At 44.4% G+C, this 22,257-nt stretch overlaps 1 protein-coding gene across 1 annotated transcript; it reads left to right on the top strand.

The window, feature by feature from the left end:
- The first annotated feature begins 647 nt into the window (after positions 1-647).
- Positions 648-19,617, top strand: TSR2 (TSR2 ribosome maturation factor). Its single transcript, XM_069748199.1, has 5 exons — positions 648-743; positions 6,662-6,752; positions 10,225-10,316; positions 15,447-15,617; positions 17,608-19,617. Exons 1-5 carry the CDS (start codon positions 663-665, stop codon positions 17,734-17,736), a joined length of 564 nt encoding a protein of 187 aa, XP_069604300.1. The 5' UTR covers positions 648-662; the 3' UTR covers positions 17,737-19,617.
- Positions 19,618-22,257: the final 2,640 nt, after the last annotated feature.

The raw sequence follows: 22,257 nt of genomic DNA, 5'->3' as shown, positions 1-22,257 counted from the left end.
CTGCGTGGGCAGTGTTATATACTACGTGGCTGCTACATGCTGTGTGGGCTGTGCTATATATTACGTGGCTAGCGTTATATACTGCGTCGCCTGTTATATACTGCGTGGCTGCTATATAGTACGTGGTTGTTATATACTGCGTGGTCACTGTTATATATTGCGTGGCCTGTATTAACACATCGGGTATTCTACAATATGTATGTATATAGCAGCCACATAGAATATAGCACAGGCCACGTAGTATTTGTCTGCTATATACTACATGGCTCCTATATACTACGTGGCCTGTGCTATATACTATGTGGCTGCTATATACATACATAAATACATATTCTAGAATACCCGATGCGTTAGAATCGGGCCACCATCTAGTATATATATACACACACACACACACACGCACACACAAGGGATGAACCTGTATTTTAGGCACAGCTTTTTATTTTGCAAACCAAAGGAGGGACTGTTTAACAAAAAAAAGTCGCATTGTTTATTAGGATTGTGAACGGATTTGACTAGTGGGGCTGTGTCTCCATGGAAACAGTGCAGTTTTCCCGTCCACTCCGCGCTCTAGCGATCGATGCTTCGGCTTTCCATTGAGTGTCCTGTGCAGCCTCAGCCTGCGCTCGGCTATCTCCCTCAGTCACTGCAGATCCGGTGTCATGGCGGCGCGCAGCGTGGACTCACGTGGTGTGTTTTATGAAGCCGTGCAGGCGGTGCTGGGGAGCTGGCCGGTGCTGCAGGTGACAGCGTTACTCACTGCTGGACGGTTAGGGTCCAGTCCTATATAGGGCCGTGTATGAGCAGGTCCTGTCAGTGGGGTGCAGTGTATTAGGGAGGATCACACCCCCGCATTGCTTACTGTGGTTCGTCATATACATGATTACACTATGATCTGACTACTACTGTGATGATCGTCTCTTATCATCGCTGCATTACGTTTTCTTGCCTGTTAGCGGTAAATCGGACGGTCACAACTCTCACCAGCGCCCCTGAATTGTTTCTATAGGGGAACGTATGTCCCATAAAGCGTCGTACATTGGTCGGCTTGGTCTGTATACTGGTGCGGAGATCGGTCTCATTGATCTGAGCGGCGTAGATTATGTATGCTTCTTTCAGATGAATGAGACCATTGCAGAATTTTTGACTGTAACAATCACGCCGTGTTTGATTTCACACAAATTCAACACTTTAAAGGGATGTTCCATTGTAAGAAAGCACAAATGTAAAATAAACTGCGCATTACTCACCCTCCCCGGGTCTAGGGTTGAGTCTCCGCTGCTGCTCCCAGTTACTGTTATTGTCTGCAGCGCTGATGTCACCTCGACAGTGCTGCAGCCAATCGGTGAGCTCAGCGACTCTGCCCAAGTCGATGGCACACCTGCTCAGTTATTGGGAGCATCAGCGGAGACTTGGTACTGGATTTTGTAAGTGTGAGTAAAGCTAATTTTATTTTTTTTTCCTTTTAGTCAAAGTTTACAGAAAGGCGACAACTCCTTTTATCCATGTAAAGTCTGCATTGTATGCTTGTGGAGATCCATGACTTCAGTCATAGTCACAGGAAAGCAGAGGATCGGCCACGTTGAGGTTAGCCTTCCTATGGATCCTCAGTTGTACAAATGGCAAAAGTGTACAGAGCAGCCTCTGATTTCTGCCAACAAAATGTCAGATTTTAGTTTATGTGAATATGCCTTATTTTTCCATGTATGAGAAAAATGGGCCGATTATTCGGTTCAGAGTATAGACCGAGTGTCATTATTATTTATTGTTATAGCGCCATTTATTCCATGGCGCTTTACATGTGAGGAGGGGTATACATAAAAACAAGTACAATAATCTTAAACAATACAAGTCATAACTGGTACAGGAGGAATGAGGACCCTGCCCGCGAAGGCTCACAATCTACAAGGGATGGGTGAATCTGTTTTTCTCATACGTGGAGAAATTTAAAAAGAAACTGTTTTTTCCACCTTCTCTGTTCTGACAGTCTGTGAAAATCGCAATGCACTCAGATGTAATTTGAGTGTGGTCTGAGTTTTTCATAGATCCATTGATTTGTTTAACCAATTTTGATATGACCCTTGGATCAAAGTCGGACTTGTCTCCGCGATTTTCTGCAGACCTTTCAGTCAATGAAAAATCACTAACCTGTGAATGGCCCCATAGGCCTCGTACCTGTGATAGTATATCTGTGAAAATCGGACTTGTGAATGAGACCTTATTAGTGCCACGGGTGGGATCACATGTGGCTGAAACTCCACTCAGCACATGGGTAGTTGCCGCATTATTTTGCTTAGAATGATGTTGCTGTGGATGAAGGGAGCTCTGGCAGCATATTGCTAGTTCAACAGTCCCTTGACTTTTCAGAGGAACGGTTTCGCTTGCAACTCTGTGCATCAATTACAACGGATCACACTGTTTTTTGGGTGCAAAAACTGTCTCCATGCAAAATCAAGTGATTGTATCCAGTGATGAGCACAAGTGCACGCTGCTCGAGTGAGATGTTCGAGTCCCCGCGGCTGCATGATTCGTGGTTGTTAGACAAAACATACATACCATGAGATACGGCCTGCCCAAAACCCTGTCTGATGACAAAACATGCCTGACAAGCACGGTTAATCCTGCATGTTTTGGTGACTGTCTCATAGTTGTGAAACATGCGGCTGTGGGGACTTGAACATGTGACTCGAGCACCCGCCATACTGGTAACGAGCACTTGCGCTCATCACTGATTTTATCCTCACTGCAGCAGATTGTTGCTGTGGTTTTCTGCCTCGTGATGGCCGTGAACCATCTGCTCGGTTTCGCCTTATTCTAATTGAGCTCCGAGTCCTCAACTAATTTGACCCAATAGTAAATTCTGAGCGAGTACCACATAAGCGAAGCAGAATGGACACATGGCACCTTCTTTATCTCTGTGCTTTAGGGCTTGTTTCCATTTGCGAGAAACACGTCCGTGTCTCGCATGTGAAAACCAAGCTCTGGCGCCGGCACTTGGGAGAGGAGCGTGCGGCCGCATAGCAACACATGGAGCCGCACGCTCCACTCCCAAGTGCCGGCGCCATAGCTTGGTTTTCACATGCGAGACACGGACGTGTTTCTCGCAAATGGAAAAGAGCCCTTATCCAACCATCCAGATTAATTCAGATCAAGGTGAGCTAAACGTGAGAATGACATGCTGAAATACCGTAATATTGGTAATTTGCCATCTCTAGATAATGTACCGTAAGTGAGATTTGTCTGGAATATAGTAAATTCAATCACATGGACAGCGAGCACATATAGGTTAACCCTCTGTGAGCATTTAGTGGATGCGCCTAATTTAAGCTGCACCGTCTCATGACAAATCCACTTTACATGCTGTGATGGGGGACACTTAACAGGTGTAGCTGCTACCACTTGTCACCCATATTGTAAAGATCAGTGATCCTACTTGAAGAAACAGATGCAGGTGGTAAATGAGACTGAGCTGCAATGCCAGACACTGCCCATAGGTAAGTGTGGCGCTATGTTTTGGGAAAAAATGACTTATCCCAATTCTGGAAAACTCCTTTAATTTTCCAAACTCCTAGTAATAGATTGCGGACTTGCTTTACTCAGTTCCGTACGACTAGTGATTGTAAGCGTATTGCTCTTGCACTCCACTCACGTACAGTCAGGATCTCCGCACCGGTACATGGATGGGGTAACACCCCAAAAATAAGCTCCATTTCTTACATGCATATAATGTCAACATACTTAAAAGGATTGTCCTATTAACAACCTACAGCTCTGGCAAAAATTTGAGACCACTGCAAAATGTTCAGTTTGTCTGATGTTTCTCTTTATAGGTATATTTTTGAGCAAAATGTAAATTGTTCTTTTATTCTATAAACTTGTGACAACATGTCTCCGAATTTCCAAGCAATACATTTTGTATTTTTTTTTCTGACAAAGAAAAATGGTCACATCTTTAAAAAAAAAAATGTATTTTCAGACCTCAAATAATGGAAAGAAAACAAGTTCATAATCATTTAGAAACAACAACATTAATGTTTTAACTCTGGAAGAAAAGAGAAACGAACGGAGGTATCACTTATGCGCTGCTGAGATGGAATATCATTATCGCTTACCATCACTGATTGCTGCCCCAATATGGTTCTTATCAGCTCTTCTTCCTAGCACAGAGTGCTTAAAGCCAACCTCTGGACACTTACGCTAGGCCCAAACTTCTGGACATTGCTACTTCAGAACATGAGCTCTCTAAGGCTTATTTCACACTAGCGTCGTATGACGCACGTTGCAATGCATTTCAAAAACCTGACCTGCACATCCAAACATAGACTGAGTGTGAACAGGTGTTGAACCCAGAGTCGCCAACTCGTATATAGTTAAGTAAAAAGGGCAGCACACTGCAGCGCCAAAACATGCAAACTTGAAAACACGAAAGCTCTCATTTTTCATATTTCTAGTGCAGTAATGCAGTTCAAATTTTGTGTTTTCAAGTTTGCATGTTTTGGCGCTGCAGTGTGCTGCCCTTTTTACTTAACTATATACGAGTTGGCGACTCTGGGTTCAGCACCTGTTCACACTCAGTCTATGTTTGGATGTGCAGGTCAGGTTTTTGAAATGTATTCTCTAGCCTTCTGATCGTGCACTCCCCGCCTCCTAGCCACAGGTGTTTTAATTATAGTAGGTCCAATACCCCTCCACAGAGAGAGAGAATTTGAGTCCAAGAAGAGGTTTCACATGTACCCATTCAGATGGAGACGTTTATTCTCGGTGAGGTAGGTCAAGCGTAGGACCTCGTATAAGAGAGATGCCGTAAAGTGGCTACGAGGTACACATAAATATGGCCATTTTTATGCGCTAAAAGCTCTCATTTTTCATATTTCTAGTGCAGTAATGCAGTTCAAATTTCGTGTTTTCAAGTTTGCACGTTGCAATGCGTCGTTGTGCAGAAAAAACGCATCCTGCAAAGTTGTCTGCAGGATGCGTTTGTTCTCAATAGGCTTTTATTAGCGACGCATTGCCACACGTTGCAACCGTCGTGCGACGGTTGCGTTGGACCGTCGGCACCAAAAAACATTGCTTGTAATGTTTTTTTTGTGCGTTGTGTCCGCCATTTCCGACCGCGCATGCGCGGCCGTTACTCTGCCCCCTCCTCCCCACAACTCACAATGGGGCAGCGGATGCGTTGTAATAATGCATCCGCTGCCCCCGTTGTGTGGCGCTGTTACAGGATGCATCGGTATGTCGGCCCGAAGCACTGCGACGGGCCAACGCTAGTGTGAATGTAGCCTAAGCTGTGACTTATGGCCATGACTAAGCCCAGGAAATTCCTGTGCAAGCTCTTCTCCAGACCTCGTCGTAGCTGGAAATCCCAACCTACTGTGAATAGTGGCAGAGAGTCTCAGGATCCCAGGAAGGAGCTGGTAAGAACAATATTGGGGCAGCTATCAGTGATAGTAAGCGATAATAATATTTCATCTCAGCAGCACCTAAGTGATGCCTCCTTTCATTTCTCTTGTATTCCTGTGGTCGTCCTCTAGACCGGTATCTGTGCAGCAGCTGTTACATGCTTTTTGTGCTGCCAATTAGCAGCTCAGCAAGGTGAGTGTATCACCCCTTTTCCCTGACACCCCATTGTCATCGGATAAGACCCTATTGCGCTTTTTCTTTCCCAGTTTTTATTCGTATTTCTTAACTCAGGAAGAGATCAGAAATCAATATTTTGTGGAATAACCATGATCTTTAATCAAAGCTTTCATGCGTCTTGGCATGCTTTCCACCAGGCTTTCACACTGCTCCTGGCACAAAAATGTAAGCAGTTCTTCTTTGTTTGATGGCTTGTGACTATCCATCATCCTCCGGATTACATTCCAGAGGTTTTCAATGGGGTTCAGGTCTGGAGATTGGGCTGCCCATGACTGGGTTTTGATGTGGTGGTCTCTTAATTTTTGCCAGAGCTGTATATCACCATTCAACAGGATAGTTGACAAATGTATGATTGTTGGGAGTGGGGACCTCAATAACACTCACTGATCCCAAAAACTTGTTTCCAAAGGTTGGTAATGAAACAGTAGTGAGCATGTGTGACCACTCCTCCATTTTCTAGTCTATAAGACTAGTGCTCGCACATGCTCAGTACTGCTCCATTCACACATGGGACTTTTTAAGACCCCCCGATCTCTGCATTAGTGGGGTCCCAGCAGTCCTCAGTGATTATGTGCTGTGGATACATGATATGGCTTGTTTATTGGAGAACCCCTTTAAGACTTAGGGAAAGTTGACATTTATATTGCTGACTTTGGTCAGACGAGCTGAAGACCCTGTTCTAACCTCTAGTTTTCACGGACTTGAATTGTGACATATTTTTAGCCATGTTCACTTTATGGTTCTCGATGGTGCTGGAAACCAGTACACTAGGTTCTGCGTGAGTCATCACCATTATCTCTCACAAAGTTGCGGCATATAATTACACACTGTCTGCCACTGACACACGGAAAACTGCTGAAACTGAGAGAAACCTTGTCCGTTCTCGTGGCGTCTATCCTGAAGAAACATGACTTTATGTGCAATATGTTCATGCTTTCTATTGTCCGTTAGGGTCTCAAAGCAAGCCAGTGTCGCATGAAGAGGCAGTGTACTGTGTAGCAATTACTGTCCTTTATGTTGACAGATCGCAGTAGAGAATGGATTCGGAGGTCCTCATGTGCAGGAGAAGGCTCAATGGATGGTGGGGGCGGTGTATGAGTATTTTCACACCAATTGTAAGTCCACTCACATGTATATATGTTGTACATCTAGTTTGTGTAGCCATTTATCTATTTTCTTAAAGGAATATTCCCTTAATTTCTGACAGGTGAGATTCTCACTAGTACAGGGTATGGGACCTAGTGCCAACTGTGGCAAAATTTTGTTAGTCTATGGAAACCGCCAAATGTGTGCAGTACTGTAAAATCAGGGATCGCTGCAATAATATTAAAGGTATTGTCCGGGAAATAAAGGCTCAGACTCTTCTTAAAAAAAAAAAAAAAAAAGAGAGAGAAAAAAATGATATTCAACCACTCAGCTCTCGTTCTGACACTTACTCGTCCTTTGCCGATACACTTTGTAGAAGATTGGTCAATTTTACAAGAGGCGACCACTTGATCACAGGTTCGAGTCGCCTTAAATTAAAGGCATAAAAAGTTTGAAACCCTCAGTAATCAAATGTAAATTTCAAAATGTAAAACAAAATTTAATACAGCTTGATGCAAAAAAACAAAGCCTTCTCACAGGTACCTGGTTGTCTCCTATTCATCTTCAGGAGCACACTGCTCCCCTGCCTTCCAGCTTCCTTCTTGTCATTCTTGAGCTCCACATTGTGCACTTTCCGATGCAAAAAGCACAGTCCGGTTTGCCTCTGTAGCATCGGAGGATCGCAGGGGCACAGCAGCTATCTGGCCAGCTTCAGAGCAGCGCTTGCAAGCTTTATAGTAAAGAGCTTGCAAGTGTTGCGCTCAGGGCTGTGGAGTCGGTAAGCCAAACCTCAGACTCTGACTCCGACTCTATAGCCCTGATCACCACTGATCATGTACATAAAGTGCAGCACAGATTCATCTAAGCTAAACTTAGATCAGGAACAGAACAGATATTTATAGGACATTTTATAACTTTCCCAAATTCTTATGAAAACATTTACAGCAAAGTCTGCATTGTACTGCTGAACCCAATGTATTATATATTTTCAGAGTCTGTCCATTTTATACAGTCCTGGTTGTGCTCCTTGCTTAGGAAATCGGTCACTTTTCCTGCAGAGGTGTCAGTTATCCTTGGCAAGGAGGAGTAAACTTTTTTTTAATTTTTTTCAGTAGCAAGTAAATTGGAAGTTTGCTTGTTTTTACCCATTTATCATGCTGAAACAACCCCTTTAAATTTGGCTTAATAGAATAATCATATTATATCCTTAGATAATTTTGCTTTTATATTTTTCGTTAATGGAGTCTTTTCTAGCATGGCTCCATTATTCTGCCAGCTATAATCTTTCAATCTAAATTTACCGTATACTCGAGTATAAGCCGACCTGAGTTTAACCACACCCCCCCCCCCCTAATTTTGCCACGAAAAACTGGGAAAACTTAATGACTCGAGTATAAGCCTAGGGTGGAAAATGCAGCAGCTATCGGTAAATGTCAAAAGTAAAAATAGATACCAATAAAAGTAAAATTAGTTGAGACATCAGTAGGTTAAGTGTTTTTGAATATCCGTATTGAATCAGGAGCCCCATATAATGCTCCATACAGTTCATGATGGGCCCCATAAGATGTTCCATACAAAATACGCCCCATATAATGCTCCATACAGTTTATGATGGGCCCCATAAGATGCTCTATATTAAAATATGCCCCATATAATGCTACAAAAATGTTGATTATGACTCCATAAGATGCTCCATAGACATATTTGCCCTGTATAATGCTCCACAAATGTGGATTTTGGCCCCATAAGATGCTCCATAGAGATATTTGCCCCATATAATGCTGCACATGGCCCCATACAGTTATTTGCCCCCATATAATGCTGCACATGGGCCCCATACAGATATTTGCCCCCATATAACGCTGCGCATGGCCCCATAAGATGCTCCATACAGACATTTGCCCCATATGCTGTTGCTGCAATAAAAAAAAAAAAAAATCACATACTCACCTCTCAGGCCCCCGGCACTTACTATATTCACTTGCTCCCCGTTCCACCGCCGCTGTGTCTTCCCCGTCCTCCGCACTGACTGTTCAGGCAGAGGGCGGCGCGCACTAATCGAGTCATCGCGCCCTCTGACCTGCGCGTCACTGCAGAGGACGTGAAAGACGCAGCGGTGCCGACGGTGGAACGGGGAGCAAGTGAATATCGCGCACTGCCCCCGCCATACTCACCTGCTCCTGGCGAGTCCCTGCACGTCTGTTCCCCGGCAGCTTCTTCTTTTAGCGAGCGGTCACATGGTATCGCTTATTACAGTAGTGAATATGCGGCTCCACCCCTATGGGAGTGGAGTCAGGTCCATATTCATTACTGTAATGAGCGGTACCATGTGACCGCTCACTACAGGAAGAAGCTGGCGGCGCTGGGGAACCAGGGACTTGCCAGGAGAAGGTGACTATTATTACACAGCTCCGCTCCCCCTCCTCTGCCGACCCCTGGGTATGACTCGAGTATGAGCCGAGAGGGTTACTTTCAGCCCAAAAAAGTGGGCTGAAAATCTCGGCTTATACTCGAGTATATACGGTATGTTCCAAAAAGCCGCTGGCGCTCCCTTCCTTTTGGGCACCAGCAGTCAAACTACAGGGGAATTTTTGGGCCCCTGGTGCCAATGGCATCCATCTGCACCTTATGATTGTGACGCATGGGGGATATAATGGGCGCTGCAAAAATATATCGCTATCAGAATTTGACTTCTGCAATGGTTACACAGCAGCAATAGGAGCGAACTCTAATCGCTGCTGTTATAAGCAGATGCCGGCTGTATATGGAGCGGACCCAAGGACAGGCACGGCCCTGCTTCTAATAGAAAGCAGCCATGTTTCTGTAATCCTGAACAACTCCATTAAATTATGAGCAGAGCTGCATCTGTGAATGTCCTTATTCTGAGCAGTGCACCCTTGTGCACTCAAAGTACTAAATAGGCTTTGTGGGAGTGTTTGAGTTTAATGATATTCTCCCTTATTAGCCATGCTTCCTTAGGCTATGTTCACACGTTCTTTTTTTTTCCCGCAGGCAAAACCTGCTCTCTTGTTAGTAAAGAAGCAAAGTTAAAAAAAAAAAAGGTTTTGCTGAGTGTTTGCCGTGTTTTTTGCTGCATTTTTATGTGTTTTTACTCCATTTTTGTAATGGTACATTTGTGTCTTGTGCATGCTGGTAAAGTTCATTGGATAAAAAAAAAAAAATCTGATTCAATTTCATCAGGCATTGGCACCAAAAACGCAGCAAAACCTGATGCCAGCGGGGTTTTTTGCAGTGTTTTTGCACAACTTATTGCTTTCAAATGGGTGAAAAATGCTGCAAAAATGCCACACTTCTAACATTTCTAAAAATTAGAAGCTTATGGTACAGGGGAAGAAGGGCGCTCATGCTCCTTTATGTATGTGCCCTAAAGAAGTATTCGGAGCAGCAGCTTGCTGACTGTTTCCAGCTTACTATAAAAAGGTCATATATACAACATTTATGATGGAGTATCCTCCATGTAATGCCATTGTCTTTCTGCAGCGGACTTGGAGCAGTACGAGGTGGAGGACACCCTGCAAAGCATATTGAATGAGGAGTTTGACATCATGGTGGAGGATGGAAGTTTACCTATGGTATGGATATTTGGGGTCGGGGTGCTCACCAACTCTCTCAGGAACAGGGATCGCAGGTTCTTATTACTGGTGAATATTAGTTTTTAGGCTTCCTTAAAGGAACACTCCAGGCATGGTGTATACACTGTGTATTGCCCCATGGACAAGAGCGCAAGGACCATTGCTGCTCACCTGCTGTATTTATGCTTTTCTACACAATTGGACATAACTTTAGGAAGACCTTTGTAGGGCACGTGCTATTGGAAGAGGTGTACAGAGCTAAGTTCTGCTGACTGTTTCCCTATAACCCCTCCCCGCACCACGATGTATATGGATCGGTTTCAGTAGATGATCCTGCTTCATACAGGGCAGACGACGGTTGTGTTATACAGCCGGCACCTGACTGTAATTGCAGCAGAGCTTCCTCTGATCGCTGCTTTTTAACCATTTAGTGCCTCGCAATCACTGACAATAGCATTTAAATGATTACGGAGTGGCTGTGCACCCAAACGTCTTGGTGCCGATGTGTTACCCTGGGGCCTTATGAAGACCCCCATCTTCCATCTTGGTACACCTGTGAAGATCAGACGGAAACTGTGCTTTAGCGAGGATCATTATTTTTATAAAGTAGAGCTCAAAAAAGAGCTAAAACATGGGTCAAATGTTATAAATTAAAAACAAACAAATCTTTTATTCCTCTGAAAATAACTTCCTGGAGTTTTTTCCCCCCCTTTTGATTAGTACATTATATGGTAAAGTGCATGACGTCATTCAAAACTATAAGTTGCCCCCACACAAAAAATCAAGGCATCGTATGGCGACGGGGGATAAAAAGGAATGTCTTTTGGAAGAAAACAAAAGTTCAGAAATGAAAAATTTGATAGGTCCGCAAAGGGTTAATAAATTTTAAGGCAGTTTGCAGTCAGTGAATGGCAATGTTCTTGTTAAATCCCAGGGACCGAGAGACCACCCCTGATTATATTCCGGGAAAACTAGTGCTTGTTGCAAGAGAAAACTAATGCAAAGTCTCTTGTTCCATTCACTGACAGCAAGCGTGGGATGCGAGGATTCGCATCGGGAAGTTAAAGGTTTGTGTAACTCTCCATTGCACAATCATTGACCTTAACTTTCCCAGAATCTTCTCGGATACAGAAGGTATAAGAAGGGGTTACCTAAGGCTCCCGTCAGACTGGTACGGGAAGGTTCGCCGTGGGCGTCACTCTTTCTATATTCGGCTGACATCTGGGGCCTCTCCCTACAGGAGTCGACACCTATTGTTACTTACCATATGTTCTGTTGTCCGGGAACCTGAGGACACATTTATACTGATTTCTTCTTCCAAATTATTTTTGTCCCTGAATGCAAAGATAACCAATGTTCTAAATAGCCTGGAAAAATTGCTTCACAGTTCAGGCCACTAGATGGCGCCCTTCTGTTCAGCTTGTCCAACGTGTCAAGTGCGATCAGCCTCCAACAGCGGAGACACAAAGTGGGGGCAGGTCTTTGTCTCTACAGGAAGTGGGGGCCGGTTTGTCTCTGCAGAAAGTGGGGGTGGAACTGTCTATACAGGAAGTAGGGGAAGGTCTTTGTCTCTACAGAAAGTGGGGGCGGGTTTGTCTTTACAGAAAGTAGGGGTGGAACTGTCTATACAGGAAGTGGGGGAAGGTCTTTGTCTCTACAGGAAGTGAGGACACGTCGTCTCTACAGGAGATGGGATGGGGGTGGGTTTGTCTCTACAGAAAGTGGGGGCAGGTCTTTGTCTCTACAGGAAGAGGAAGTGGGGGCAGGTCTTTGTCTCTACAGGAAGTGAGGGCACGTCTTTGTCTCTACAGAAAGTGGGGGCAGGTCTTTGTCTCTACAGGAAGAGGAAGTGGGGGCAGGTCTTTGTCTCTACAGGAAGTGAGGGCACGTCTTTGTCTCTACAGAAAGTGGGGGCAGATCTTTGTCTCTACAGGAAGAGGAAGTGGGGGCAGGTCTTTGTCTCTACAGGAAGTGAGGGCACGTCTTTGTCTCTACAGAAAGTGGGGGCAGGTCTTTGTCTCTACAGGAAGTGAGGGCACGTCTTTGTCTCTACAGAAAGTGGGGGCAGGTCTTTGTCTCTACAGGAAGAGGAAGTGGGGGCAGGTCTTTGTCTCTAAAGGAAGTGGGGGCAGATCTTTTTCTCTACAGGAAGTGGGGGTGGGTCTTTGTGTCTACAGAAAGGGGTGGCAGGTCTTTGTAGCTACAGGAAGTAGGGGTGGTTTTTTGTCTACAAGAAGTTGAAGCGGGTTTTTGTCCCTACAAGAAGTGGAGGTGGGTCTTTGTCTCTGTACAGGAAGTGGGGGTGGGTTTTTGTCTCTCAGGTAGTGAAGGTGGGTCTTAATCTCTGTTCAGGAAGGCGGGTCTTTGTACATGAAGTGGGGGTGGGTCTTTGTATAGGAAGTAGGGACAGATCTTTGTAGATTGTAAGCTCTCACGAGCAGGGTCGTCTTATTTTGCTTTATTACTGTATTGTTAACATTGTTACCTATGACTGTTTGAAACTGTTAAACTGTAAAGCGCTGCGGAATATGTTGGCGCTATATACATAAAGATTATTATTATTATTATTGTCACTGTGCAGGAAGTAGGGGCAGGTCATTGTCTCTGTACAGGAAGTGGGGGCTGGTCTTTGTGTCTACAGGAAATGGGTCTGCTCTTTCTCTACAGGAAGTGGGAGCGTGTGTTCGTCTTTAAAGGAAGTGGGGACGGGTCTTTTGCTTTACATGTAGTGTGGGCGGGTCTTAGTCTCTGTACATGAAGTGGGCCGCAGTCTCTGTTCAGTAAGTGGGGACGGGTCTTTGTCTCCACATGAATTGTGGGTGGGTCTTTGTCAATGTACAGGAAGTGTGGGCGGGTCTTTGTCTCTGTACAGGAAGTGTGGGCGGGTCTTTATCTCTGTACAGGAAGTGTGGGTGGGTCTTTTTCTCAACAGGTAGTGGAGGGCTGGGTCTTTGTCTGTCTACAGGAATTGGTGGGCTGGTATTTGTCTTAAGGTACCTTCACACTAAACGACGCTGCAGCGATCCAGACAACGATCCGGATCGCTGCAGCGTCGCTGTTTGGTCGCTGGAGAGCTGTCACACAGACAGCTCTCCAGCGACCAAGGATGCCGGTAACCAGGGTAAACATCGCATTACTAAGCGCAGGGCCGCGCTTAATAACCCGATGTTTACCCTGGTTACCAGCGTAAACGTAAAAAAAAAAAAAAACAGTACATACTTACCTTCTGCTGTCTGTCCCCCGGCGCTGTGCTTTCCTGCACTGTGTAAGCACAGCGGCCGGAAAGCAGAGCGGTGACGTCACCGCTGTGCTTTCCGGCTGGCCGGCGCTCACACTGCAGAGAAGCACAGCGAGGGACAGACAGCGGAAGGTAAGTATGTACTGTTTTTTTTTTTTTTTTTACTTTTACACTGGTAACATCGGGTTACTAAGCGCGGCCCTGCGCTTAGTAACCCGATGTTTACCCTGGTTACCAGCGAAGACATGTGTGGTTACCAGCGAAGACCGTTTATGTGGTGTTTTGTCCCTGTAGGAGATTTTACATCGGTAAAACTTTTAGGCATTTATGTACTCGATTCAGAGAGCATTATAGGTCAATTCGAACTGGCATAGGTGCACCAAGGTTAATTGAGCATATCAGGGATACCCATCGAGGGGACCCGGACGTTCTTACGTTTGCAGGTATCGAGAGGGTGGTTGCTCCAGCACAAGGTGGCGATGTGCATAAACTTCTACTTAGGAAGGAGGCGCAGTGGATCATGCGTACGCGCGCGGTTGGACCGGCAGGCCTAAATGATAGAATTGATATGGCTGTCTTTTTGTAATGAGTTGCAGTCCCTCATGTATTCGGACTTGTTATATTCCGCTGCGCATGATACCCTTACGTGCTCAGATTTACGTGTATACGTTAGATGCATTGTCCTTTTGTGGTGGGGTTACAGAATTGTCCCATCGGTTATATACGTGTTTGAGACTATGCGGATGACTCACTGCATTTTAGTGGGAGGATGGGATGTATATTGTTACATTTTGTTGTCATGCCTGTTTGGCCGTTTGGGGTCTTATATTGTATTGCTTGTTTTTGATTGGGAGCTATGGTGTTAATGATCCGGGTTAACCCCGATTCCTTTTAAACTCACTCATCACGTATGATTACCTCGTCTGTGGGTGCGTTGAGTAGGGGGGGCGGGGATCTGGAGGAGGGGGAGGGGTTTTCCCCTCGCCTTCCTTCATGAACCCGCGTCATGCTCCTGCACCTTAGACCCGTGGAAGCGCTACCGTCGGCGCGAAATGGCCGTCGTCACATCCTGCTCACCTCCCCCTTCGTTTGTATCCCGATGCCATGAAGATACGATATGTGTATTTTTCTAATAAAGATTCGGACCAGTGAGTGTTGCCGCTTCTTTCTACATAGTACCAGTGGCGTGACTTGTCTCCTGCGTGCACCTCTACCTGGCAGTCGGATCCATGAGAAGTAACACGTGCACCGGTAATGTCGCTGATGTTTAAGGAATAGCTGTGCGGCGGTTTCGTCCTAGATTGCTATATATGAAGACATGTGTGTGACGCCGATTCAGCGATGTCTGCAGGGATTCCAGTGACAAAATAAAGTTCTGGACTTTCTGCAGCGACCAACGATGGCACAGCAGGATCCTGATCGCTGCTGCGTGTCAAACTGAACGATATCGCTAGCCAGGACGCTGCAACGTCACGGATCGCTAGCGATATCGTTCAGTGTGAAGGTACCTTTAGAATAAGAAGTTGGACCCTGAAGGTAAGCTCCTGCTCTTCTGTCTCACACTCCGTACAGAGGCAGCTTCCAGGTCAGGGCAGGCTAGCCTTTGGACACTGGCAGGAGCAGTATATACTAGGAAGTAAGGGAAAGGTTTTTCCTGCACATATAATTTCTGGACATATTGTAATGGTATAGGCACCAAAATTAAGTTTTGCCTGAGGTGTTCCTTTAAATAGCTTCCACTAATCCAGCAAAATAGCTTCCATTAATCCACACTTCTGCTTCTTTTCCTTCTTCATATACTGTAGATTTCAGACTATTGAGTATTGCCAGATTAAGACACTTTGCCATTGTATGTATATTGCTTGTGTTCTGAGGCCTGTCTCATTTCCCAGATTGCCCAGCAGCTCTGCATGTTCTACTCCCAATGCAGACATGGAGACACCGTCAGCGTGAAAGATAAAATCGCTCAATTGTCTCAGAAGAAGTATAATGTGAAGGCCAATGTGCAAGAAGTGAGAGCGGCTGAAGACAGGGAGGAGAGCAGCAGTGACGAGAGTGAGGAGGTACGAAGCCCAGAGATCTGCCTGAATTTGTGGCTAAAGTGAATATATTGTGCACTTACACTGACAGCAAGCAGAGATTTTCATTTAAAAAAAACAAAAACCTAAATAGAAAATGTACAGGAGGAGGAGGTGAGCTGTGATATCACCTATTGTGAATGGTGGATCCTGTGTTATCTACTGTATATAGAGGTGTTATCAGTCATTGTACACGAGGAGGTGAGCTGTGACATCACCTATTGTGAATGGTAGATCCTGTGTTATCTACTGTATATAGAGGTGTTATCAGTCATTGTACACGAGGAGGTGAGCTGTGACATCACCTATTGTGAATAGTAGATCCTGTGTTATCTACTGTATATAGAGGTGTTATCAGTCATTGTACAGGAGGAGGAGGTGTTATCGGTCATTGTACAGGAGGAGGAGGTGAGCTGTGATATCACCTATTGTGAATGGTGGATCCTATTATCTACTCCATATAGAGGTGTTATCAGACACTGTACACGAGGAGGTGAGCTGTGACATCACCTATTGTGAATGGTGGATCCTGTGTTATCTACTGTATATAGAGGTGTTATCAGTCATTGTACAGGAGGAGGAGGTGAGCTGTGACATCACCTATTGTGAATGGTGGATCCTGTGTTATCTACTATATATAGAGGTGTTATCGGTCATTGTACAGGAGGAGGAGGTGAGCTGTTACATCACCTATTGTGAATGGTGGATCCTGTGTTCTCTATTGTATATAGAGGTGTTATCAGTCATTGTACAGAAGGAGGAGGTGAGCTGTGATATTGCCTATTGTGAATGGTGGATCCTGTGTTATCTACTGTATATAGAGGTGTTAGCAGTCATTATACAGGAGGAGGAGGTGAGCTGTGAATGGTGGATCTCGTGTTATCCATTGTATATAGAGGTGTTACGTTTCATTGTAATCCTTTCTGTGATAACTAGACCGTTGAAAATTCTTGTGTAAAATACAGAAAGTGGGAGTCTAGCATAAGGCCTAATGGCCAGTCTAAAAATTTTTCTTTAATATTTTTTATTTAGATTTCCCTTATGATCATTTCATTGTGAAAAAAATCAAACACATCAAACAAACTGTCCCTTACTTACCCTCCCCAGGTCCAGCACTGTGTCTCCACCATTGACCCGGCCTCCATTGTGTGGCTGCAGCAGTGACATCATGTCGATATCACTGCAGCCAATCAATGAGCCCCGTGGATCATTTGGTCTACATAAGCAGGGCTGTTGGGCTCAGTGAATGGCCTCAGAGATGTCAATGTGACGTCGGTGCAGCAGCGGACACCCAGGGCCGGAGTCGATGATGGTGGGTAAAGCACAGTTTTTTTTGGGTGGGGTTTATACCCAACTGTGCACACAGGGAAATGTTTTCTGAAAGGGGACAGCCCCTGTAAGGGTGGGACAGCTGCTGTAAGGGTGGGACAGTCCCTGTAAAGATTGGGCAGCAATGCTTTTTTCATAGTAATCTCCTTGAAAGTGTCTGTCTAGATTATTTTGTCTAAAACAAAAGTAATCGCTGACTGTCCCTCTGGGAGAACCCAGTAACGAGTTGTCTGTTGCCCTGCAGCGCCCCCACAGGGGAAGTGAGACATTGTTTTTTTTCTATTGAAATCAGTGGGCTGACCATGCAATGTATGGACTTGCTGGGTCCTCCAGACAGACTTTTTTTTTCAAGCTGCTGAAAAATAGGAGTACCAAAGGGAGGACCCTGTCTATTAACTCTTTAATTACCTAATTAGGGCTATGCATTTTGTAACCCCCCAGCTCGCCCCCCCCCCCTTTTTTTTTTTATAAATATGGGCTGTGACTAATCCCTTGCCGTAGTAGTATCATCATTAAAGTATCAGCGACTCTCACATCTAAAGGACTGGTGTTATACGCTTCTCAATCAACGGATGTCTTTGTCTCCAGGCAGTGGTGAGGCTCGTGCGACTGATGGCAACATGATTAATCATATCCTCTGTTACAGGCAATGGACTGCGAGACAAGTGTAACTACTACCCCCACAGCAACTACTTCTACTGCATCTGGTGGGCAACCAGAGGATGGAGAGCCAGAGGCCGATGGCTGGACAGTGGTGCACAGGAAAAAGAAGTGATCTGGACTGTTTGACCAGTGCTTCCACAATTGCACCACAAGGTGGCACCATATTACAATGTACAATGGACCTGCTCTATGCTGTATGTGCATGGAAAGACTTGGGGCTGGAGGAACCATCAGGACACAGTAGACCCCATCATAAATCACCTGCGGTCACATATTGGTTTAATCATTCTCAAATACACCCGTAACGCTCTGTATAATCCGATGTGATCACCAAAACGGGGCGTTATATGGCCATGGCAGCCGTACACCACATCTGGTACCGGGGTGCATGTATGACTGATCTGAGCAGGTTCCTGTTTTTTACCAGTCTACTTAATTTATCAGGAGACATTTTAACACATTTTGTGTGAACATTCATTATTTTATTTTTTTTCAATCATTACTGCATTATCGGGTGTTAAAAGGATTTTCCATTATTAGTTCTGCTTATGTTATGCTTCCTCCTAGCGCCACTCTTGTCAGTGGGCCGAGTCGGGTATTGCAGCTGAACTTCTCTCACTTCCTTATCCCCTTCCCAACTTTCACTATAGGTTTACAGGGGAGTGTGAGTATGGAGCGGGCTCAGGAGCAGAGCCCACACCTTACAACTGCTGGTGCCAGCTGCGTTATACAGCCCACACCAGCCTCTAACATAATAATGAATCCCACCCACCCACCCTACACTTCTACAATACAGAAAAGAAAGCATATTTGGTATCAACATGTCTGCAACTGTCAGAGCTATGAAAATATCAAATTAAAAAACCAGAATTGTTATTCGCACAACACATCTCCCTCCAAAATGGCAGTACAAAGCAAAAAAAAACTTTGTATGTATCCGAAAATTATACCAATAAGACCTACAGCTCAGCACGCAAAAAACAAGCCCTCACACAGCTACGGGAAAACGTTAAAAAACAACAACAACAAAAAAAAACGGGTCTCCGGAGAAACTTTTTTTTAACAAAGTTTTGAATTTTTTTAAGCCTCTACAATAAATGTTTATATAAAGCACAAGTTTGGTATCGCCGTAATCGTGTCGACCTGGAGAATCATGTTGTCGGGTTCTTTTTACCACTCGATGAATGCTGTAAAAACGAAAAGCAATGGCAGAATTGTAGTTTTGGTTTTGTTTTTTTTTCCCCTCATTTCCCAGTTTTACAATGTGCGGCGTTACCCAAAACTACTTGTCCCTCAGAAAAGAAGCCCTCGTACAGCCTTGTGGACTGAAGGACAGAAACGTTATGGCTCTATGAAAAGAGAAAGAAAATGGGAATGTCAGTAAGAGGTTAAAAGGGCGAAAAACATGACCACCGATCATGTGGATAGTATATAGGTCTCGGACCTCCACGAACACAAGGACGGGGGTCCTTAATCGTTCTGCTCTGTTGGATGGAGGGTGCACCATTGGACTGACAGGGATGGCCAAGAACAGCTCAGCTTACTCCAGCAGTCTTGTAGGTATTGAATGCAATGGTGGTCCTAATGCAAGACCACCTCTTTGTATAAGCTCCTCCATATCTGGCCCAGGTGATTTATCACCTTCTAAGCAAAGCTTTGATACCAAACACGTCCCATAGACAAGAGTGGACGATCGCCTCATTTCCCCTAGATGCTGTGTACATCTTCTTCTGCTAACTGGGATCTCTATTACTAACGTTTGTGTTTCTGTGTGTTTTTCTTTTCATACAATCTGTATGTTAAGTCTATTGACACTTTTTAGTTTCTGGTGATTCCCCACCTCTGCCACGATTTACCATGGATTATACCAGGAGGCTTAAAGCCGATCTGTCAGCAGATTTCACTATACAACTGCACACTTTATTACATAGATCATAGCCCTGATGATGCTGGTGCTTTAATTTTATAATCAAAATGGCCTGTATACTCCTGATATATAATACTCGTGAGTTTTTTTCAGCTACAGAGTGACAGCTCTCATGAGCCCAAATGTATCTAACCTTGGCCAATCCTGCCTGGCTGCAGCTTGTATTGAGCAGTGTGAGATCTCAGTAGGGAGGAGGGACACTGAGGACCTTTCAATAGGAAGAAGCTTAGCAGGAAGGAAGAGACTGAGGAGCTGTCAAGGCTAGGTGGGCAGATTCATCAGGGACGAGGGGTGTTGAGCTTTTAAGCTAGGTGGGTGGGGGTTTCAGCACTGAAGAGCTGTCACTTAGTCTAGGTGGGCAGAGATACAGGGAGGAGGGACACTGCCCACTTAGCCTGATTGACAACTGTGTCCCTCCTCTCTGCTGAATTCTGCCCACTTAGCCTAAGGAATGGACAATAAGACTGTTCACACGTTGCGGATTTTGCTGCGGATCCGCAGCAGTTTTCCATGAGTTTACTGTACCATGTAAACCTATGGAAGACAGGAAAAAACAAAATCCAGCTCACCATACCGACATTCCCAAGAGCTCGGAGCACGGAACCGCTGTGTCAGGGCGTGGACGAACAGGAAAGAGAAGGAGATCCAGCTCAACGAAATAGTGAAAAATCCATAATTTATTTCACTTAAAATATAGTGAAAGGACAAAACATCAGCATACAAGAAAATTAAAACCAAGGTCAACGCGTTTCCGGTGACTAAGCACCCTTAATCATGACAGAAACCGCTGTGCCCATGCTGCAGAAAAAAAAACGTGCGGAAACGCAGGGGTTTACATTCCGCAGCATGTCAATTCTTTGTGCGGATTCCGCAGCGGTTTACATTTGCTCCATAATAGGAATCCGCAGGTAAAATCTGCATAAAATCCACGGTTAAACGCAGTGCCTTTTACATGCAGATTTCTCAAATCCGCCCACCTCAAAAATACGTGTGCACATAGCCTTAGAGTTCAGCAGGGAGGAGGGTCACTGAGGAGCTATAATTTTTCCAAGGGGGAGAAAGAGGAGATTGAGTTTCCGTTTTCATAATGGATAATGCAGTTATTATTATGAAATAGATTTTAAAAGTAAGTACACCGGCCTGCATTACTAATGTGTGTGTGTTTGTTTTTTTTTTAAATATATGCAGTTTGCATTGTAAAACCTGGTTACATCAGCTTTAAATGAAGCCCGGTGGGTTCACCGCTTTATAGGATCCTAAATAAGTGACATTGTGAGATGATCCATGGCTCAAGTATCCCAACGGTTAGAGATGTTTCTATAAGGTTCTGGCGCTTGTGCCGCTATGATATGTACATGTGCCTATCCCTGTATGCCGGGTAAGCGCGGCAGGGCTGTACTGTTCATGGGAAGGACCGTGTCCATCATATTTAGCAAACAATTGGTCCTGACAGGAGGTCTCTCTAGGGTTGTGTAAGAGGCAGAAGGCCCTGCTGCAGATGCTGCAGCAGCTCTTGGGTGACAATTACATTGATGTAAGTATCTACAATGCACTTACTTAGCTTCTTCAGCAGACAGTATATAATTGAATAACTCACCAGAGGACGGCACAATTGGGGCATCATCAATAATGGATGCGCCCGCCGCCTGAAGATGCACTGAGGAATAATGATGGGGATGAGCTGTATGTGGTGGAGTTATTCATCCCTTCTGCATTGGAGGACTATAGTCTGCACAATAAAAAATGAACCATCACTCTTATCTCCCCAACTTGGGTAAAGCTTCAGTTTTGTATTGATTTGACTATTTTGATATTTAAAGGGGTACTCCCCATGCAGACTTTTTCTGTCCACCAAGTGTGCATGCAGCTGCTTTAATAACGCCCATATATAAGAAAAAAATACAGAACATGTCCACATCTGGCACCATATAGAAAGAATGATGCTGCAGTCCCTCTATAGCATCCCATTGGTATGACATTTTGGATTTGTTTTTTCTTTGTAGAAAGAATATGGATTGAGAATCTACAAGTGTGAATGAGATAATGTTTTATTTATACGGATGGGCACTAATAAGGATTGAATAGTCACAAAGATGGTTATAATAAACTTACAATTGCATGCAGCCACCACTAGGGGGATCTTTATGAAAGTAAAGTTTAATTTATACACCTGTCTTCAGTGAGCTCCCCCTGGTGGTGGACAAAGAATTATATAGTTTTATTATATGACCATATGGATAGATGGAATGAGATTAGCAGCTCTAACAGCAGCACCCGGAGTTGGCTCCGATTGCAGCTGTTTAATTACATTTTACCAGCGCTTACTTCGGCATCCATTGCGCTACCAACACCATCACTAAAAAATGTAATTAAATGCTATCAAAAATGTCTATGCACCCCAAAATAGTATAAAGAAAAGCCCTTAATATTCCTTTGGTAGACATAAGAAAAAAAAATGTTATGGATTCCAGAAAATGGCACAAATATTTGTTTTTACTTTTTTTTTTTTTTTTTATTGTTTTTAACAAATTTTATTATTTGTGGAGGGAAAAAAAAAGAAAACCCTTAAACAAAAATGATCTGTTGTTGTAACTGTTTTTATAAGGACTCAATAGTACAGGTGAAAATTATTAACTTTGTAATATATTTTATCAGAGAAATCCTCCTCCTCCCGGACTGATAATTCATTCTCAATGTACAGGCAAA

The sequence above is a fragment of the Ranitomeya imitator genome, chromosome 2 (assembly GCF_032444005.1).
Source record: "Ranitomeya imitator isolate aRanImi1 chromosome 2, aRanImi1.pri, whole genome shotgun sequence".
In the NCBI taxonomy this organism is placed as follows: domain Eukaryota; kingdom Metazoa; phylum Chordata; class Amphibia; order Anura; family Dendrobatidae; genus Ranitomeya; species Ranitomeya imitator.
Note: the sequence above shows the minus strand (reverse complement) of the source record. Positions and strands in the feature narration are given on the sequence as shown.